Below are 16,822 nucleotides of genomic sequence, written 5' to 3' on the forward strand. Positions count from 1 at the left end.
GCTTTTTGTATAGCAAAATGGTTTTTTTTTTACATTGAAACTGCGGTCACACTGGTCAGTTGAAATTATCATGCACGCGGTATTTATATTGTAAACAAAACGCAATTAAATATGCTGGCAAAGGTAGCTGAAAAGAGGTAAAACACGTTGAAATCTACATAAGGCGTTCAATTGGTGATATTTTTTGCAATGACTTTCAGTTATGCGGCTGAGGCTCGTTATACGAACTTTTATGCTGGAAACGACATAGCGTGGAGCAACGATGGTCAATATCTTTACTGTTTAAACGGCGATGTTGTCAATCGCGTAGACGTCGCAACATCGCAAATTGTAAACAGTTATGGAGCAGGCACGGACACGGAGGGAAATAAGAAACATGCCAGGATCGAAGACGTTGAGGTTGAGGAGGACAACATTTACTGCTTTGCCTTATCACTCGAGCACTTGGTTACCGCACATGGAAGTGGATTGCTTCGATTGTGGGAATTAAACACTGGGAAGTTAATCAAGCTATGGAAGGCTCAACACAAAGGTCCTGTGGTCCAGATTGAGTTCAGTTCATGCGGCAAGCTCATCTGCAGCAGTGGCGGTGCTGACGCAACTCTTCGTTTATGGGACTTTGCTACTAATCGTTGTTTATGTGCGCTCAAAGATTTTCCCGGTCCAGCGCTTTTATTGCGTTTCCATCCAAACGCCTTGAAGCGCGAAATTTATGCGGTTGGGTCGGATAATACCATATACTGTTGGGACTACGACACCAAGTCACTGCTCTATAAAATGCGCGGACATATTTCCCAAGTAACTGGATTGAGTTTCAAAAATGCTGCTGCGGATTGCAACCAACTGGTCTCAGTGAGTCGCGACAAGGTACTAATCGTTTGGCAGTTGGAGAAGCAATCATCCAGCTGGCATCAACTGAAAGTTATACCACTCTACGAGGAGCTAGAGGGCGTTCAGCATTTGGCCGATGGGGCACAATTACTTGCTGCATGTCGGAATGGCAAACTGCTGCAAATTGATGCGCAAACGTGGAAGATACGTGATCTGCAGATCAAGACCGACTTTGAGATTAGTCGACTACTTTATTGTGCTGTCAAACAACAGTTGTCGCTTGTCACCACCGAGCAAAACATATTGATCTATGATGCAAGAGCCGATGCGAAGAGTGTTGAAGTGGAGCTCGTTAAGCAGCTGGTGGGTAACAATGATGAGATATTGGACATGTGCTTCTTGGGTGACAATGATCGCTACTTGGCCGTCGCCACCAACAGCAAGCATTTTAAGCTTTATGACACCGAACAGCAGATGAACTGTAAATTGATCACAGGGCACACTGATACGGTCATGTCACTGGCGGCGTCGAACAATCTGCTTATTTCTGTGGGCAAGGACTGCAGCATTCATCTGTGGAAGCTATCACACAAGACTGCATGTCATCTGCAGCCATTGACGCAACAGAGCAACTGTCACACATCGACTATTGGGTCGGTGGCCTTTACACACCATGGGGCCACAGCCTTCGCCTCAGCCTGTCAGGATGGCAGCATGAAAGTGTGGCAACTGTCACGGGATAAGCGAGAGGAGAACTCATACGCATTTGCTCTTAAGTACGCCGCCCTGGCACATGACAAAGAGGTGAATTGCGTCACGTTTGCGTTGAATAACAAAATCTTGGCAACAGCATCGCAGGATAAGACGGCCAAGCTGTGGTCGGCGGACACAAACAGTTTGCTGGGAGTGTTGCGTGGCCACACGAGGGGTGTGTGGTGTGTACGCTTCTCGCCAGTTGATCAAATTGTCCTCACCTCGTCATCAGATTGCAGTCTGCGCATTTGGTCGATTGCCAACTTCAGTTGCCTGAAGCGCTTGGAGCAAGAGTGTACGATACTGCGTTGCGAGTTCCTCGATCATGGGAAATTCATATTGTCGGCTGCTTCGGATGGCCTGCTAAAGCTGTGGAATATTAAGACGAACATCTGTGTGCAGTCGCTCGATGAGCACACGGATCGCGTTTGGTCGTTGGCTGTCTCTACGGGTAGCAATCGTTTCTTTTACACAGGCGGTGCTGACTCAAAGCTAATACGTTTTGGCGATGTCACCGAAACGGTACGAAATGAAGCGCTTGACCAGCGACAGGAATTGCTGCAGCAGGAGCAGACCCTACACTCGTTGCTGCATGCACAGCAACAGCTGGAAAAGGCTTTCATCCTAGCACTAACCTTAGACAAGCCGAAAGCCTCCTACGACATTATTTGCAACTTTGTGCGCAAGCGAGATTCGTCAGCTGTACGTCAGCTTGTGGATCAACTGAATATGGATCAGCGACTGGCGCTGCTGAAGCATGTGAAGGCTTGGGGCACTAACTCGCGCCACTCGCAGATTGCCAATCTGGTGCTGCAGCATCTGCTGGGCGATGCGTTGATCAACAACACCGCCAAGCTCTACAATAGCGGCAATCTTGTCGAGGTGTTGACGCCTTATGTGCAACGACACTTTAAGCGTGTGTCTGAGTTAAGCAAAGACCTCGCGTTCATGGAGTTCATAGTCAACTGCATGTAACTTTCTGTTTTCTAATCTGTTTAAGTATAAACTAAAATTTAGTAAACTATTTACTCTGAGCAGAGTATTGTAAAATAACCAAATTGCACTGAATATCATTCCTTAGTCTGCTTCTGCTGCCCTTCTCTTAATTAGATTGCCTTCCAGCTTCATTCCCATCGTGATTGTCAATTACTTGACGACACCGGATACTGACGACTGCGCCATCATTTCCATTTTCATCGCTGACAACACAATGAGCGGCCTCTTAACAACTTTGACCCGAATGTCGATGACATCATCGGGCATCGGAGCACCCACTTCACATTTCAACTCCTTCTTCGCCTTGGGATGCACATGAATTTCCTGTAAACAATATTCAGAATTACCTCTGGATAAAGAGCTGCCAATACGACGTCGCGATCTGTGATATGTGCTTGAAATTGCAGATTTGTGTACTGACCACCAAGAATTTCATTAAAGTACACATCCGCGTTGCCTGAACGCATCGTTGTGGCGTACTCAAAAGGTCCCTAGAGTGTTCGCGTCTGAGAGCGCCCTGCAGCGAGGCCACCAGAGCTGCCATAATGGGCTGCGAGGCCATGTCCGACATGTAGTCCACGACCACGTCAACTATATCTGCGTCGGCTTGGGCAATGCCAGCACCCGAAGTGTGCTCGGGATGCTGTTCCCAAATGGCTGTCACGAGCAGTCTGTGCGAGAAGTTGTAAAATATTTATGAACATAACATACATATTATTAATCGAGTGTCGTTAGGGACCTAGCTGCTTCAGGCCTGCCATTACATGAGGCTTAACATCGAGTACACCATTTAAGAAACTTGCATTGTTCAAAACATTCATGTGACGATCGATTTACCAAACCTATTTCCTGTAGGTTCATGCCTTTGGTAGTACGGTTTGTGTCTGCTCCAGGTCGATGCCAGTGATCTCGAATATTGTATGCTCAACTTGCAATCGAGCATTCACTTTGATGAAGTAAAACTGACTGGAATCATCGCAGAGGAACTTCACAGTTTCGGCCATTCATTGGCCATATGCTTGGCAAACCTTACAGCCGCCTCAGTCATCTTGTTTCTCAGCCCAACCGGTAGTCCTACAACCTTTTGATGACGGCGCTGCACAGAGCAATAACGTTCAAAAACATGTCGCCTGTCTTGTCTCCTAAAATCTGCACTTCGATATGGGAGCTTCTCAATGAATTTCTTGAGGAATACAGAATGCCAGTACTTATTTCTTACGGCTATACGCGCTGCAATCTTGTCACCCACTTGGAGCTATAAACTAAATCCCAGCATCGATGACACCTTGAACAAAATCACTGTGCTCTGATAGGAAGCCATAGCCAGGATGGACAGCGTCAATGTTATTTTCCTTACACACTCGTATGATCTAGGGAATACTTAAATATGCTTCCACCGGCGGCAAATCCTAGCCAATCATATACGCCTCATTTGCTTTGAGGCGATGCATGAGCATTTTGTCCTGTAGACAAAACGAATAAATACCGTTAAATAGAAGTAGCCTGATAGGCTGAATTTAAAAATATACATTTTGTACATATACGTTTTTATTATTAATGCATAGAAAATCATTTGCGCTAAAAATGTACAAATTGAAAAAGGAAATTGTAATAGCAACATTACAATAATTTTAGTGATGAAATGTAAAGACCCAAAGAATTGTATCAAGTATGGAATTGGAATTTTCAGAACGCCTTCTTATTGCATGATCAAATGTCGTAGAATATATTTTGATAAATTCATCCCCCGCAGCTGAAAGATTAATATTTTGTGTATCTGAACAGTTCGTTGCTTCGATTTACTTAAGATGACATAACTTTGATTATTGTGCTGTGTTATACATAAGATACTTAATTAAATACATGCACACTGATGCACATAGATTTATAATATATATAATATGTAACTATATAACTTAAAGCTTGCATTAATTATGCTATTTTAGACTGATTTTTTAAACCAATTGTGCCTAGCTTATCATATACACTGTCATGATCTCTCTCGCTCACTTATCTCTTAGTGCAGATCAGTCTCCGTCTCCACACGCACAGGCTTGCGAGATAGATACAATACGATAATTGTGGTCAGAGCGCTAACCAGGAATATGACATCGAACCAACGATGATAGAAGTTAAAGTGCAAATTGCCAAGGACTTCGGTGATGATCACTCGATACTCGGCTGGCATATTCATGCGCATCAGTAGCACAGAAGAGCAGAAATACATGCCCATGATTTGTCCTAAAATCAGGACAATTATGTTGCTCGATTTACTCGATGATATGCGATAGAAAAACTGCAAGACAGTTATATTTTGTCAATTATGTTGAGGTAAAAATAAAGCACAAGTATTTACCTTTGTGAGCGTCAACAGTAAGCCACGTATGGAGGTGACCACAATGCAACCGACTAGCAAGAAGGAAACATGCTGATTCCAAAATGCCAAATCTATATCAAAGCCACACCAATGGACAGCTATTTCCAAGCCGCGTGTCACTGGATCCTTGCGGCCAACACGATCAAATATTATATTAATACAGCACTGAAATACATATTGGGTGTCATTAGCAAATTGTAAATAGATGAGAAAGAAGGTTAACAAACCATAAATATTTTGTAGACACAGTATACGCTAAAGAAATGTCCGAGAACATTAAAGTATTTGCCTTGCAGCGTTTGTGACCAGCGTTGACGTTCCTCCATATTTTTCAGTGAACTCAGCTCGAGGAAGACCGATCGCTGCAATTCTTCTAGACCATACACCTCCTGCTTTAGTTGATTGATGTCTGCAGGGATGATGGGTTTTGAGTAAATATTCAAAAAACAACAAATTTACGCACCCTCCCCATTGCTAGTTGTGCGTTGCACAGCCGACGTGAGAATTTCCCAAATTCTTGGCTTTGTCGGATGCTGTTTATTGTAGTTGTAGACAGCCATGGCAATGCGACGCTTTTTTGCTGTCAACATATCAACTGTCAGCGCCAGACGCCGTTCAAAGCAGATGATGTCATTACGTGAAACAGGCCTGCAATAAATACACGTATGTTAGCAGTGGCGATAAGGGAACGGCTGAGACTATGTAATGTACTTGATGAAATAGGTCATGCTGGTATAGGGATAATTGACTGCACCAAAGCCAGAGAGTATGGCCATGACAGTTACGCCAATAACACTTATGCGAGACACTCCTTGCTCGATGGTGAAGATGCCATGCGAGGCGCTTAGTAATGGAAAGGGCTCACCAATGCGCCAGAGACCGTACAGGAAGATAAACCAGCATAGAGTTGTCAAAATGCGAACCCATCTATCGGAAACTATAAAAAAATGTATACTCATATATTATTTAAGCTGCTGACTCAAATAAATATCATTCTTACAGAAGGAAATGCTGTGTATCACAGAGTAACAAATATATATGGGTATCACAGCAGTCACCATGAATAATAGCAGTGTCAGACCTAGACGCCAATGAAAATAACGTGAACTTGACTCCAGTACGTCTATAATTTCAAATATGATCAGCTCAAACATAGTCACGGAAAGTGCAAATGTTGATGAGAAGATCAACTGCACGGATATGTGGCGTATCTCATAATGCTTAAAGAGTTGCTTGTTAAAGAACAGCCAACCACCAGCAAAGAACACCATCTGCAACAAATAAGGTCCAATTCTATTATAACAAAAGCTGTAGCGAAAAACAGGACCGCTTACCTGCGAGACGAACACGATTACACAGTCGCCCAGGAAAGCCATTTTCTGGCTGATTCACGCGTTATTATAGTTTGAATGTTATTTTTACTATGCTCATTGGTATGGGCAGTGACATTGCTTAAATATAGATCGTCTTTAGTCCTGAACGCAGAGCTCCTCTCTTCTACTATTGAATTTGCCAACAAGCAATATAAACAAAAACGCCGATAATGCCTAAGGTTGCCAGACATACAAACTATCGATGTATGCGAACATCGATTAATAACATCATGGCATAGTGAGACCGTAAACGATTCTGTATTAAATAAATTTCGAAATTTTTTTTCTAATCTCGAATTTCTCAGAATATATATATTTTTAACAGAAATCGTAAGGAAGCGTTTGAAAAAATCTTTTTAACAAGATTGTGACTATTTAAAAACTAAAAAACCAAATAAAAAGCTGATTAAAGCAACGCTCCTTTTTACAACATAATACCAGATGACAAATCTTTTTGGTAAATATAATCGGTATTAAAGCGTATATTTTAGAAACACTGCTTGTGGTCATACCCAACACAGGTGTTAATAAAGTCTGTGTTTATCTTAAAGACCAATTAGTCAATAATAAATAATAATAATTTATTAATTCACTCAAATATAAATAATATAAACATCCATACATTAATAGTGCATCGACGTTCCTCGACGTCAACAAATGCAATAATTAATAAATTAAAGAATAGTTTTTTTTTTGTGGTTTTATTAGACATGAATTAGAATAAATCAGTAGTCATGCTAATAACGTAATCTGTGTGCGAAGTGCATTGGTTTTTGACAACATCAATTTCAGAACACAGTTCAAAATGTCGTGTTATTATCGCCAACATGAAGAAACGTCTGTGACGATTCCGAAATATTCCGTCGAGAGCTCAGCAGGGATCACATATTATGACATCAAGGTGTGTAATCAATTATTTAGGCTTAGAACAATGAATAATGCCTACATAAAGCTCTATAATTATGTTTATTATTTATTTATCATTGCGAAATAGGTGCGGGTAGCAAATGTTGAATGGTTTGTGGAGAGACGTTATCGGGATTTCTCTCAACTGCATGAGAAACTTGTTGATGAGGTATCGATCAGCAAAAAACTGCTGCCGCCAAAGAAGGTACGCCCACTAGAATAATCTTGAACCCAAATTATTATTTATATGATGCATCTTTTGGGCCCTTGCAGCTAGTGGGCAATAAACAGCCCGCATTTTTGGAGCAGCGACGAGAGCAACTGGAAACGTATTTGCAGGAGTTACTCATTTATTTTCGCAATGAATTGCCACGTTTGCTCGCTGAATTCTTGGACTTTAATAAATATGACATCATATATCTGCTGCAGGATTTGGCCAAACTGTTCAATGAAAGCGGCGATGCACTCCTAAGTGCCAAAAAAGAGTACAACTTATCGGCCCTAGAGGTAAGTCATATAGATGTAAATAGCTAGTTTTGTATTTTTTGTTGACACTTCAATATTTTTGTTTAATTTAATGTTATTATTTTTGGAAAACGTATTTACCTTGATACCGTCGTGCAAAATTTAAAGTTTTATTAGTGATGATTATGTTAAGCAATTCTATCTTCCTGCAATTTATACAAATTCGCGGCATTAAATACTCACTGGGAAATTTGCACGCACCCAAAACAAGTTTCTCCGCTGAATTGCAGAAAACTCTCCACTCGGAGCATAACTTTGCGAGTATTCACAAACTCTCCAAGCTTGTCAAACGGCATTGCCGATGGCATCGACGGCATGATCAAAGTAAGCGTAGCTACTTCAACTATTTGCTGTTGGATCCACGCATAACTAGGGGTTTAAGGCTGCGAGCCAAATCTATGCATCCACTTGACGTGTGGCTTACATTTCTGCGAGCAATTTTCTATGTTGGCAAAGGGAAAGCAGCACGTCCTTATGCACACTTGCGGCAGGCGAAGAAAGTGCTGCATGCGACCAACTCACATGTACTGGCCAAGGATCCCAAGCTGGCACTAATTGTACATCTTTGGCAACAGCAACGCGGTGTTTTATTGTTGCGTGGGTTTCATGGCATTTCATCGAATGATGCGCACAGTCGAGAGGCGGCCATAATCGAAGCACTGGGCATGAATCATTTGACAAATAGACGTTTGGGAGTTTACTTCGGTCCATCGCTTAGCAAGTTTTCGAGCAAGCAGCGAAAGGAATTCGGTGTAGCATTACTCCAAAGACTGCTATCGATGTACATGAAGATCGAAGAGTGCGAGCTTCAGCCGGAACTAGTGAAAAAATCAATCAGTCATACTCAATAGTCATAATGTAGATCAATTACTTGTAAATAAGACAAAATCTTTTATATATGTAAATAATTTTAATTTCTGCGTCTTGATTAATTTACTCCCTATTTGGTTTTACTTGTAATCTTTCATAACATCGTTAACAAAATGGTAGTAACCCAATACTTGAATATTTTTTTTCAGGTTTTTGCCATTAGTGAACGCCTTGCTTTGCCCTGCCCGCCGAGTAATGAGCAAGGAGGCAAATTTGACTTCTCACATGTGCTGGACTTTTGCACACAGCTGGCAGCGCTCGTTGTTAGTCCCGTCAAGGATAATACCAGCTTTGTACAGGACTACAATACGGTGGATGTGCCAATTGGTCGTAGCAATATCATTCCGAATCGCTTAAGCTTCAATTTAAATGCATTCCGTAATCTCAAAACGCTCAAATTCTCCGCGCTCTCAACGGAAAACATCGTGGACATTGAGCTGCTTAAGCCAACCCTGCAAACGATTTGTGTCCACAACACAACAATTACACATATCAATCAAGTATTGTTGTGCGACAATCTGCACAAGGCTTGTGATGTGCCCAGCATTCTGCCGGATCATTTAACAACATCCTCGAATGGCGAGGACGAACTGCTCACTACAGATGCCTGGAATGAGCTAAGCGAACTAGATTTGACTGGCAATCTGCTAACACAAATCGATAGCAGTGTTCGAACAGCACCCAAACTACGTCGTCTTGTGCTCGAACAAAATCGCATACGAAACGTTCAGAATCTCGCAGAGCTGCCGCATCTACAGATGCTCTCGTTGTCAGGCAATTTGATAGCTGAATGCATCGACTGGCACCTGGCCATGGGCAATTTGGTCACTCTCAAGCTCTCGCAGAACAAAATCAAATCACTAAGCGGATTGCGCAAGCTACTTTCGTTAGTTAATCTGGATTTGAGCTGCAATCTTATCGAGCAGTTGGATGAAGTTGATCACGTTGCCAATCTGCCCCTTTTAGAGACCCTGCGGCTTACTGGAAATCCGCTTGCAGGTAGTGTGGGTGAGTATATTCATCATATTTATGTTGCATTTGGCTAAGCCGCTTTTTTTTTGTAGATTATCGCCCGCGTGTCTTTGCGCGTTTCCATGAGCGCGCTGCTGAAATCTCATTGGACAACGAACCCGGCACTCAACAAGAAATGGACACAGCTCTGGTATTGTCCGCACTGTTGAAATCGAAGCAACGACAACAACAAAAATGACCAATAACCTTAGGACTAAAGATCACAAAAACCTTGTTCAGACGAAGAAGTATTTCTCAACAGTTTACGTTCAATTTGTTAAATCACATCGCGAGTCTATTAGAAAGTATATTCCTTGTGTCCGATCTTTTTGACAAATCCTTTGCAAATCAGCCTTGGAAATGAGGATGCGATAGACTCAAATTGTGGTTACAGTTACAGTTTTATTTTATGTTTTGTTTTTGTATGTATGTATTATTATGTTGTTTAATTCCTTCAAATGTCAATCAATATTCACTGTGCAATATTTCAATGCTCATCTATAAATTTATAATGTAATATATACTCATACTAAAGTATATGAATGCGCTTTGATAAGATGATTTTAATGCTAATAATGCTGCCATTGCAACGGGTAATCGCGTGGTTTCATCTTCCCATTACCTTTGTATCATTGAGGATGATGATGATGTTGCTGCTGGGCATGGTAGTGTTGCTGCTCAGCAGCGGCCACGGCATCAAACATGGGTGTGTGCACCTCCCCCAGGAACTGTGGCGTTGGTGGCGCATTCGGTTCAGTCAACTCCCCAATTAATGGCATGTCAATGTCGGTGGAGAGTGCGCTCGGCCCATAACCTGCCATGCCATATTGCTGCTGCTGCTGTTGATGATGATGATGTTGCTGCTGCTGTTGATGCTGCACGACGGACACCTGCGCATAGTCGGCTGCCGCTTGCACCTGTTGTGGATCCAGCATGACGGGCGCTGCTTCCATTTCACCAAATTGTATGGGTGCCGGTTGCGGTTCAGGCAAATGCGACACTGGCACGGGTTGCGGCTCAGGTGCAACTTGAGAGGTCATGTAACTTTGCTGCTGTTGCGCGTCGGTATGCATAGCAACTTGTGAGTCTAGGGCCGTCACATGATGATGTTGCTGCTGTACATGGTGCTCTGACTGTTGTGGCTGTTGCTCCTCATCCTCTTCGGGCATGGGCTCGTCGACAGTATCTCCCATATCCGCAGTTTCGCCAGATGATTCACCGTCGCGTCGCACAAGACCCAACATGTCCAGCATATTACGTTTGACAGCATTTTCGTTAGCCGCCTCCAAACTGGGATAACAGGTGCTTAAACCACAGTTGGCCAAATGTTGAGCCATTTTGTTTCCATTGCTAGTCGCAAAGCCGCAAATGCAGTGCATCTCCTGCAACATGTTCACCTCCATGGCATCCACAAAGTTACCATTGCAGTCGACACCATGTCGAAACTGGGCGCGTTCACAACAAGTCTGATAATTGCACTTGACGCAATGCAACCAACCGCTGTTAGAGTTATAAAAAAGTACAAATGAGTAATTCATGGTTATTAGATTGTTCACAATTTCCCACTTACGTGTAATGGGTCTCTTCACTGGCAAAGTCAGTATTGCACTCCGCACAGGTTTTGCCTTCCAAGAATGCGAAGAATACGGGCCGTTTGTGTGTTGAGAATGGAGGCTGCTCGCGATGATGCGTGCGAACCTTTGGCGGCGGAATAAGCAGTGAATTATTGAGCAGCATACGAACTGGTTTATTCGTCTTGGTCATGCTGATGTGGTGCATCACTGTATGTTGTTTTAGATCGCCCTTCTCCAAGAATCTCAGAGAACATTTCTGACAATTAAGCGCTGGATCTCGCTGGTTAACATGTCCATCCAAATGCATAAAGTAATGCTCAACTCGCAACTGGTTGACCTTGCCCTTATGGGTAAAGTAAAAGATCTGCGCATAGTGTGAGAATTATTGGAATGATTAACTGATTAAGCCATTTATAATTGTAGCAAAACTTACATCAAGACAGTAAGGACACTGCAAGAAGTTTTGATTCTTGTGCTCGTCATAGAAATGGCGAACCAAGTCACGATGTGACGAGGAGCGATATCCACATGCTTGACACCAATAGGGCAGCTCCAAGGTGCTGTGGACCTTCTGCAAATGGGCGGTGAGCAGATGCAATGAATTGTGTCGCTGCTGGCAAATCAAGCAATAGTACGATGGAGATCCATCCGTCTTGGTTTCGGTGGGATGCATGATCTGATTGTGCTTGGCCAGCACAGATTCTGTAGCATGTTTCTCCAAGCAGAACAAACATTGAAATTGATGCTGTTTGCCCTCTGGAGAGATATGCGACACTAGATGCGTCTGTAACTTTTCATTGGAGTCATAGGCGTCGCCGTTTAGGCAAATCGGGCACTCAACTGTTCTGGTTAGCTCAGCTGGATTTGACCGTGGTGAGCTGTATGGGAAATGCTCAAAGAACTCTTCGGTACCATCGCTTATGCCATAGTAGAGCTCCTCCAAGCCCTTGAGCTCATCCTCCTCCTTTTTGATAACAACAGGAGCCTTTTCTTCCTTTGTTTCCTTCGATTTCTTGATCGGCATCTTGACTGGTGGTGCAACGGGTGCAACTGCCTTTGAGGGTGTCGGTTTCGTAATCGTCTTGGAAGTGCTTGCACTTGACTTTACTGCACTTTTCGGCGCAGCGGCTGGCGGGGGCGTACTGACAGTGCCACGACGTTTGCTGCCCGCTGGCAAAATATCCTTTTCTCTCTCTTTTTCTTTCTTCACTTTACTGGAATATTCCTTAGAGCTACTCAAATAATCCGAATCGCTGATGGCTGTAAGTAAAGACAAATATTGTATGATTTTGTAAGGTATCTTCAACAGCCAGCTAACATTCTGTCGATTGATCGAGGACCAATTAAATGAGTATTCACTTGCTAACTTTACCTCAATGCCAATAACGTTTTATCACTCCAAAAATCATAATCATATGTTAATAAATAAAAAAATGTTTCAGATTTAACAGAGTTTCAGTTTTATAATTTGTTTATTTAATTTGTCTGTTTTTTTCTTTCTTTTTTTAGAACAAGTTAACACATTTGAAGAATGCCAAATGTAAAATTATATGTTAAGCTCAGTTTTTAAAAGCTGATTCACTGAAATATATCACGAGTAATATTATGTGGACACACTTAATAAAAATTAGAAAATTACAATGTACGTAGTTTCATTAACATTCGATGTTGATGCAAAAACAAAAAGATACATGAGTTTTGGAGTGACAAAACGTTCAGTCAGATACAATATAATTCGGGTTTGGCATTTCTTACAGCTTTCATTAGCTGTCCTATAACTAAATTAGACTATTATGACTAATCACGGCCTATATACTAACTAGCAATCATTTACTAACGTTTCTTAAGGCGTTTCGGTGTAGCATTGGCTGGTGTCTCCTTGTAATTTGGTGGCAGTACGCTCCAGTCCTTAAACGGATTCGTTGCAACCTATAAATAATAAATTAATCATATATAGCTTTCAATCACTCCCTATTTAATATTAATTATATACACTAACCTGATAGAGACGCTGAGTTATTGTCTCATTGGTTGTAACACGAGTCTGGTCGGCTATGTGAGTGATGATAGTGTTGAAGGCTTGCAGGGCGTATGTGCCAAAAGATTCGCGCCAAACGAGTTCATCGAGGAACTGCTGGATCATCTGACGAGAAAGAAGTGACAATGTGTTTTGGAACATGCGTGGCACAATGCGACGCAGGTATTCCATGACAGCCGAATTATTGTGCTTTGCTGCATTGTCGGTGGCTGCTGCCTGTACAATATTTTTAAAGCCCATGCTAAAGAGTGTAATCTTGTCCACGGTTAAGTCAATGCAAATTGTGCTGTCCTTATGCACCCATCGGGACAGAGGCTCCAATATGGCCTGTAAATATTTAACGGGTTCTTATCGATTCGAATCGATTGTATCCAAACGTATGCGTACCTGGAAACGTTTCTTATAGTTGCGATCGCCATCTGTAATTGGCTCTACGGCTCGCAGTCTAATCGATTTATCGGCATAATCGTATACGCCTAAGACTTCCACTTTCACCTGACGTTGTGCGCCGTCCTGGGAAGTTGTGCCTAACGAGATGACACCCACCTGCGGGACAAGCAGAGAGATAAATAAACAATTTTTAAAGTAGAAAATGCGGTATTTACCTCCACAAACTTGCCGGGACCGCCGAGCTTTTTGCACTTTTGATGCACGGCCAAGGTGCAAATTGCTCGCAGCCAGGTATAAATGCCTTTGATGTAGACGCTGTCCACCTTAACCCACTGCACTACGTTCTGGATGCTAGTCTGGCACGCCCAGTGATAGATGAGTTTTAGCAAAAATGTTGGTGGATGCTGGGCGCCTTCAAACATGGAGTTATTGAATACAGATACAAATCGATATGGACAACAATCGCTAATCCACACATAGCCTCCTGTGTATGGAAACTTGCTGATATCAGAGTAGACACCTGTATGCAAAAGTATGTGAAATGATTAATTGCACCCAGTGTATTGAAACTATATTTAACAATAGGAATACACTTACCCAGCTTCATTTCGTTATTGCGATGATTGATGCAGTGCTGCTGTGAACGCAGCAAACCCTCTTGCAGTAACCACTCACAGAACTTGTTGGGTGTTAGCATTAGCACCAGCTTAACCTTTGAATCGAGCTTGCTACGTGTCGCTGCCATGTCCTTGATCTTGAGGAATGGCTTGGCCAGTACAACCAATGATGGATATGTTTTGCCCTGCATCTTGGTATCCTTCCCATCCTTGGTATCTTTACCATCCTTGCCACTGCCACTGCTATCATCGTTACTACCCACGACCAGGCCACCCACAGAGTTAACCTCCGCGGGCCGAAAGTTTTTGGGTGGTGCCTCGCCACCTGCTGATGCCTTGCCACTCGATCCCGAGCCCTTGCCACTCTTTAGCTGCGGCGATGCCTTCCCGGTTGGTGATGCAGCAGCGGCTGCTGGTTTTCGACCAGGCTTGGAGCTGCTCGTGCTTGGAGCGGCTGCAGCTACCGCTTTTTTGCCAGCTGAAAGTGCCAAACGTTTGGCTAGCGGCACGTCGTCATCACCCTCGTCGGATGACTCCAAATATGCAATGTTCGATGAAATTCTTGGTCGTCCACGTCCTCTCCCAGTTCCACCGCTGGTTGTGGGGGCAACGGGGGCCGAGGGCGGAGTTTCAATAGCTTTTGGCGGCTTTTTGGGCAACGTGGCTTCTTTAAGCTCCTGAAGCACTTTGCCTTTAAACGAGTAGGCTTGGAACACCTGACCATTGAAGAGCTCTTTACCCTCATTTGCATTGACAGCGGTTTTCAGCGCATTTTTCACCGCATTGTGCTCGTTGGTTATTTTCTCATAGTACGCCAATTGCGCTGGCGATAACTCCTCCACCCATATCTCCATATCGAGTGAAATATCACTTCTAGTTACGCGCGACATCTTCACGCACGCACTCCGGTTTCTTTTGCGGAGCTACTTATTTACAATTTTATGTCTATTAGAAAAGACAATTCTTTTTTTCGTCGCGGCTGTACCGTCCATATACCTGCGTGGTTAGTGTGACCAACGTGAAAATCCCATCGAAATCTCGTGGAATATACCAACGAAATTTATATGCAGTTTAAAGGGATAGTTGAATATATTCCGATAAGTGATGGTCGATATTTTACATTTGAAACGCATGAAGAATAATGTTGTGTTTTCAAATGCCATTTTACATAGAAAAAGTTCCATTAAAAAACAAGTAAGAAAGCTACAGTCGAGTGCTCGACTGCGCTACCCATTTCGAATAAAAGAAAAATATTGCGATATTCTTAAAATATACCAAAATAGTACAAATTACTAAAAACCGTATGGTATAATTTGTACTATGTTCAAAATATACCATAGACGGCACAATATATTAAGTTGTCAGCCAAAGCAACGAGGACCCCCTAGCGAGTAGGCGTTTTTGTCCATACAAAAGTATTTCTTTAATAACTTCGACAATTTTTATCGGATCGCAACCAAATTTTCAGGAATTACAACTACTATAGTTATAATTCGACTCTAGCTTTAAAATTGTTTTTCGATTTTTGTTGATTTGCGGGGGCGGACGTGGGCGTGACACAAACTTGATCTGCGTGCAAACATAACAAAAAATTATAGCTCTATCTGTAGCCTCTATAGTCCCTGAGATCCAGTGTTTCATACGGATAGACGGACAGATAGACAGACGGACATGGCTAGATCGTCTCGGCTGTTGACGCTGATCAAGAATATATATACTTTATAGGGTAGGAGATGTCTCCTTCTACCTGTTACATACATTTCCTGCCGGCACAAAGTTATAATACCGCTACCCAAAGGGTGAAAGGGTATAAAAATGTAACGCATTCGCATGCGACAACAGACGGAAGTCACTCAGTGAAATGTGAAATTATTCATTCGTCAAATATTCATCTAAATAATGTCTTTGGGTCTTGACCTAATATTTACCAACATAATTATACATAAATTTCTCGTAAATCCTTAGGTTCAATTTATAAAATCTTTATTTATTTTATATTTATTATGTGCTGCTGATATAATTAATTTTCTGTTTATTATTTCTGATTTGATTAAGTTGCCCAGTTAGGTAACAGTTATAATTTCGTTATTATTTTTAATAAAAAAATAATAATAATGTGTTTGGTTGGACTTTGAAATATTAAGTTGTTTTTTTTAATTAAATTTCAATCGACATTTTCTTATATGTATATGTATGTGAAGAACCAAACCCAGATCAAGAATGCAGAGTAAGTTGACACGTCAATAATAATGAGAGCATCTCACAGTCACATTTTGACCGTAGATTTTACTTGTTAGATTTATAGAGACTTTTACATTCGCTATCTATAGGTTAGAAGGGTATCATAACTTTATGCGTGTGGGATGTAACCGATAGAAGGAGTCATCTGCTACCCTATAAAGTACATATGGGTAATTCCATGGCGAAATTTGTCCCGTGCGAGACTTTTTACAGTGCACTGCAGTGAAAATAACATAAACTGAAACAATTTTAAAAATAAGTGAATGTTATTCTTAAAGCTTTAGATAAGCGTTATATTTAGAGCTATGATTGATTTTAGG

General features: G+C 42.0%; 6 protein-coding genes across 6 annotated transcripts; 3 read left to right on the plus strand and 3 right to left on the minus strand.

Moving 5' to 3' along the window:
* The first annotated feature begins 23 nt into the window (after positions 1–23).
* Positions 24–2,636, plus strand: LOC117569084 (transducin beta-like protein 3). Its single transcript, XM_034250099.2, has 2 exons — positions 24–137; positions 201–2,636. Exons 1-2 carry the CDS (start codon positions 112–114, stop codon positions 2,557–2,559), a joined length of 2,385 nt encoding a protein of 794 aa, XP_034105990.1. The 5' UTR covers positions 24–111; the 3' UTR covers positions 2,560–2,636.
* Positions 2,637–2,730: 94 nt separating this feature from the next.
* LOC127565699 (pyruvate carboxylase, mitochondrial-like) lies at positions 2,731–3,628 on the minus strand. The gene is made up of 3 exons (XM_052005558.1): positions 3,609–3,628; positions 3,002–3,251; positions 2,731–2,904 (listed from the first exon to the last, which is right to left on the minus strand). Exons 1-3 carry the CDS (start codon positions 3,626–3,628, stop codon positions 2,731–2,733), a joined length of 444 nt encoding a protein of 147 aa, XP_051861518.1.
* A 504-nt stretch (positions 3,629–4,132) lies between these two features.
* Positions 4,133–6,606, minus strand: LOC117567100 (Golgi pH regulator). The gene is made up of 7 exons (XM_034246880.2): positions 6,292–6,606; positions 5,958–6,228; positions 5,669–5,894; positions 5,421–5,605; positions 5,185–5,366; positions 4,937–5,122; positions 4,133–4,876 (listed from the first exon to the last, which is right to left on the minus strand). Exons 1-7 carry the CDS (start codon positions 6,331–6,333, stop codon positions 4,598–4,600), a joined length of 1,371 nt encoding a protein of 456 aa, XP_034102771.1. The 5' UTR covers positions 6,334–6,606; the 3' UTR covers positions 4,133–4,597.
* Positions 6,607–6,840: 234 nt separating this feature from the next.
* On the plus strand, positions 6,841–10,038 carry LOC117567099 (nischarin). The gene is made up of 5 exons (XM_034246878.2): positions 6,841–7,231; positions 7,325–7,441; positions 7,510–7,743; positions 8,781–9,639; positions 9,696–10,038. Exons 1-5 carry the CDS (start codon positions 7,136–7,138, stop codon positions 9,839–9,841), a joined length of 1,452 nt encoding a protein of 483 aa, XP_034102769.1. The 5' UTR covers positions 6,841–7,135; the 3' UTR covers positions 9,842–10,038.
* On the plus strand, positions 7,800–8,697 carry LOC117567101 (ankyrin repeat and LEM domain-containing protein 1). Its single transcript, XM_034246881.2, has one exon. The coding sequence runs from the start codon at positions 7,881–7,883 to the stop codon at positions 8,610–8,612; it is 732 nt and encodes a 243-aa protein (XP_034102772.1). The 5' UTR covers positions 7,800–7,880; the 3' UTR covers positions 8,613–8,697.
* A 145-nt stretch (positions 10,039–10,183) lies between the features above and the next one.
* On the minus strand, positions 10,184–15,282 carry LOC117567098 (uncharacterized). The gene is made up of 8 exons (XM_034246877.2): positions 14,242–15,282; positions 13,860–14,164; positions 13,642–13,800; positions 13,216–13,581; positions 13,055–13,145; positions 11,650–12,476; positions 11,213–11,580; positions 10,184–11,142 (listed from the first exon to the last, which is right to left on the minus strand). Exons 1-8 carry the CDS (start codon positions 15,149–15,151, stop codon positions 10,272–10,274), a joined length of 3,897 nt encoding a protein of 1,298 aa, XP_034102768.1. The 5' UTR covers positions 15,152–15,282; the 3' UTR covers positions 10,184–10,271.
* Positions 15,283–16,822: the final 1,540 nt, after the last annotated feature.

The sequence above is a fragment of the Drosophila albomicans genome, chromosome 3 (assembly GCF_009650485.2).
Source record: "Drosophila albomicans strain 15112-1751.03 chromosome 3, ASM965048v2, whole genome shotgun sequence".
In the NCBI taxonomy this organism is placed as follows: Eukaryota; Metazoa; Arthropoda; class Insecta; order Diptera; family Drosophilidae; genus Drosophila; species Drosophila albomicans.

Excerpts from the sequence above, each read along its gene's own strand:
- LOC117567098 (XM_034246877.2), bottom strand. The coding sequence starts at position 15,151 with ATGTCGCGCGTAACTAGAAGTGATATTTCACTCGATATGGAGATATGG. Across the intron at positions 13,582-13,641 it reads ACTATAAGAAACGTTTCCAG|GCCATATTGGAGCCTCTGTC; the intron begins GTACGCATACGT and ends AAATATTTACAG. Across the intron at positions 12,477-13,054 it reads ACCGAAACGCCTTAAGAAAC|CCATCAGCGATTCGGATTAT; the intron begins GTTAGTAAATGA and ends CTTTACTTACAG.
- LOC127565699 (XM_052005558.1), bottom strand. The coding sequence starts at position 3,628 with ATGACTGAGGCGGCTGTAAG. Across the intron at positions 3,252-3,608 it reads ATGACTGAGGCGGCTGTAAG|ACTGCTCGTGACAGCCATTT; the intron begins GTTTGCCAAGCA and ends CTTCTCGCACAG. Across the intron at positions 2,905-3,001 it reads CTTTAATGAAATTCTTGGTG|GAAATTCATGTGCATCCCAA; the intron begins GTCAGTACACAA and ends TATTGTTTACAG.
- LOC117569084 (XM_034250099.2), top strand. The coding sequence starts at position 112 with ATGCTGGCAAAGGTAGCTGAAAAGAG. Across the intron at positions 138-200 it reads GCAAAGGTAGCTGAAAAGAG|TTATGCGGCTGAGGCTCGTT; the intron begins GTAAAACACGTT and ends AATGACTTTCAG.
- LOC117567101 (XM_034246881.2), top strand. The coding sequence starts at position 7,881 with ATGATTATGTTAAGCAATTCTATCTTCCTGCAATTTATACAAATTCGC.
- LOC117567100 (XM_034246880.2), bottom strand. The coding sequence starts at position 6,333 with ATGGCTTTCCTGGGCGACTGTGTAATCGTGTTCGTCTCGCAG. Across the intron at positions 5,895-5,957 it reads GATACACAGCATTTCCTTCT|TTTCCGATAGATGGGTTCGC; the intron begins GTAAGAATGATA and ends ATTTTTTTATAG. Across the intron at positions 5,123-5,184 it reads GTGTCTACAAAATATTTATG|TGCTGTATTAATATAATATT; the intron begins GTTTGTTAACCT and ends TATGTATTTCAG.
- LOC117567099 (XM_034246878.2), top strand. The coding sequence starts at position 7,136 with ATGTCGTGTTATTATCGCCAACATGAAGAAACGTCTGTGACGATTCCG. Across the intron at positions 7,232-7,324 it reads TCACATATTATGACATCAAG|GTGCGGGTAGCAAATGTTGA; the intron begins GTGTGTAATCAA and ends ATTGCGAAATAG. Across the intron at positions 7,442-7,509 it reads AACTGCTGCCGCCAAAGAAG|CTAGTGGGCAATAAACAGCC; the intron begins GTACGCCCACTA and ends GGGCCCTTGCAG.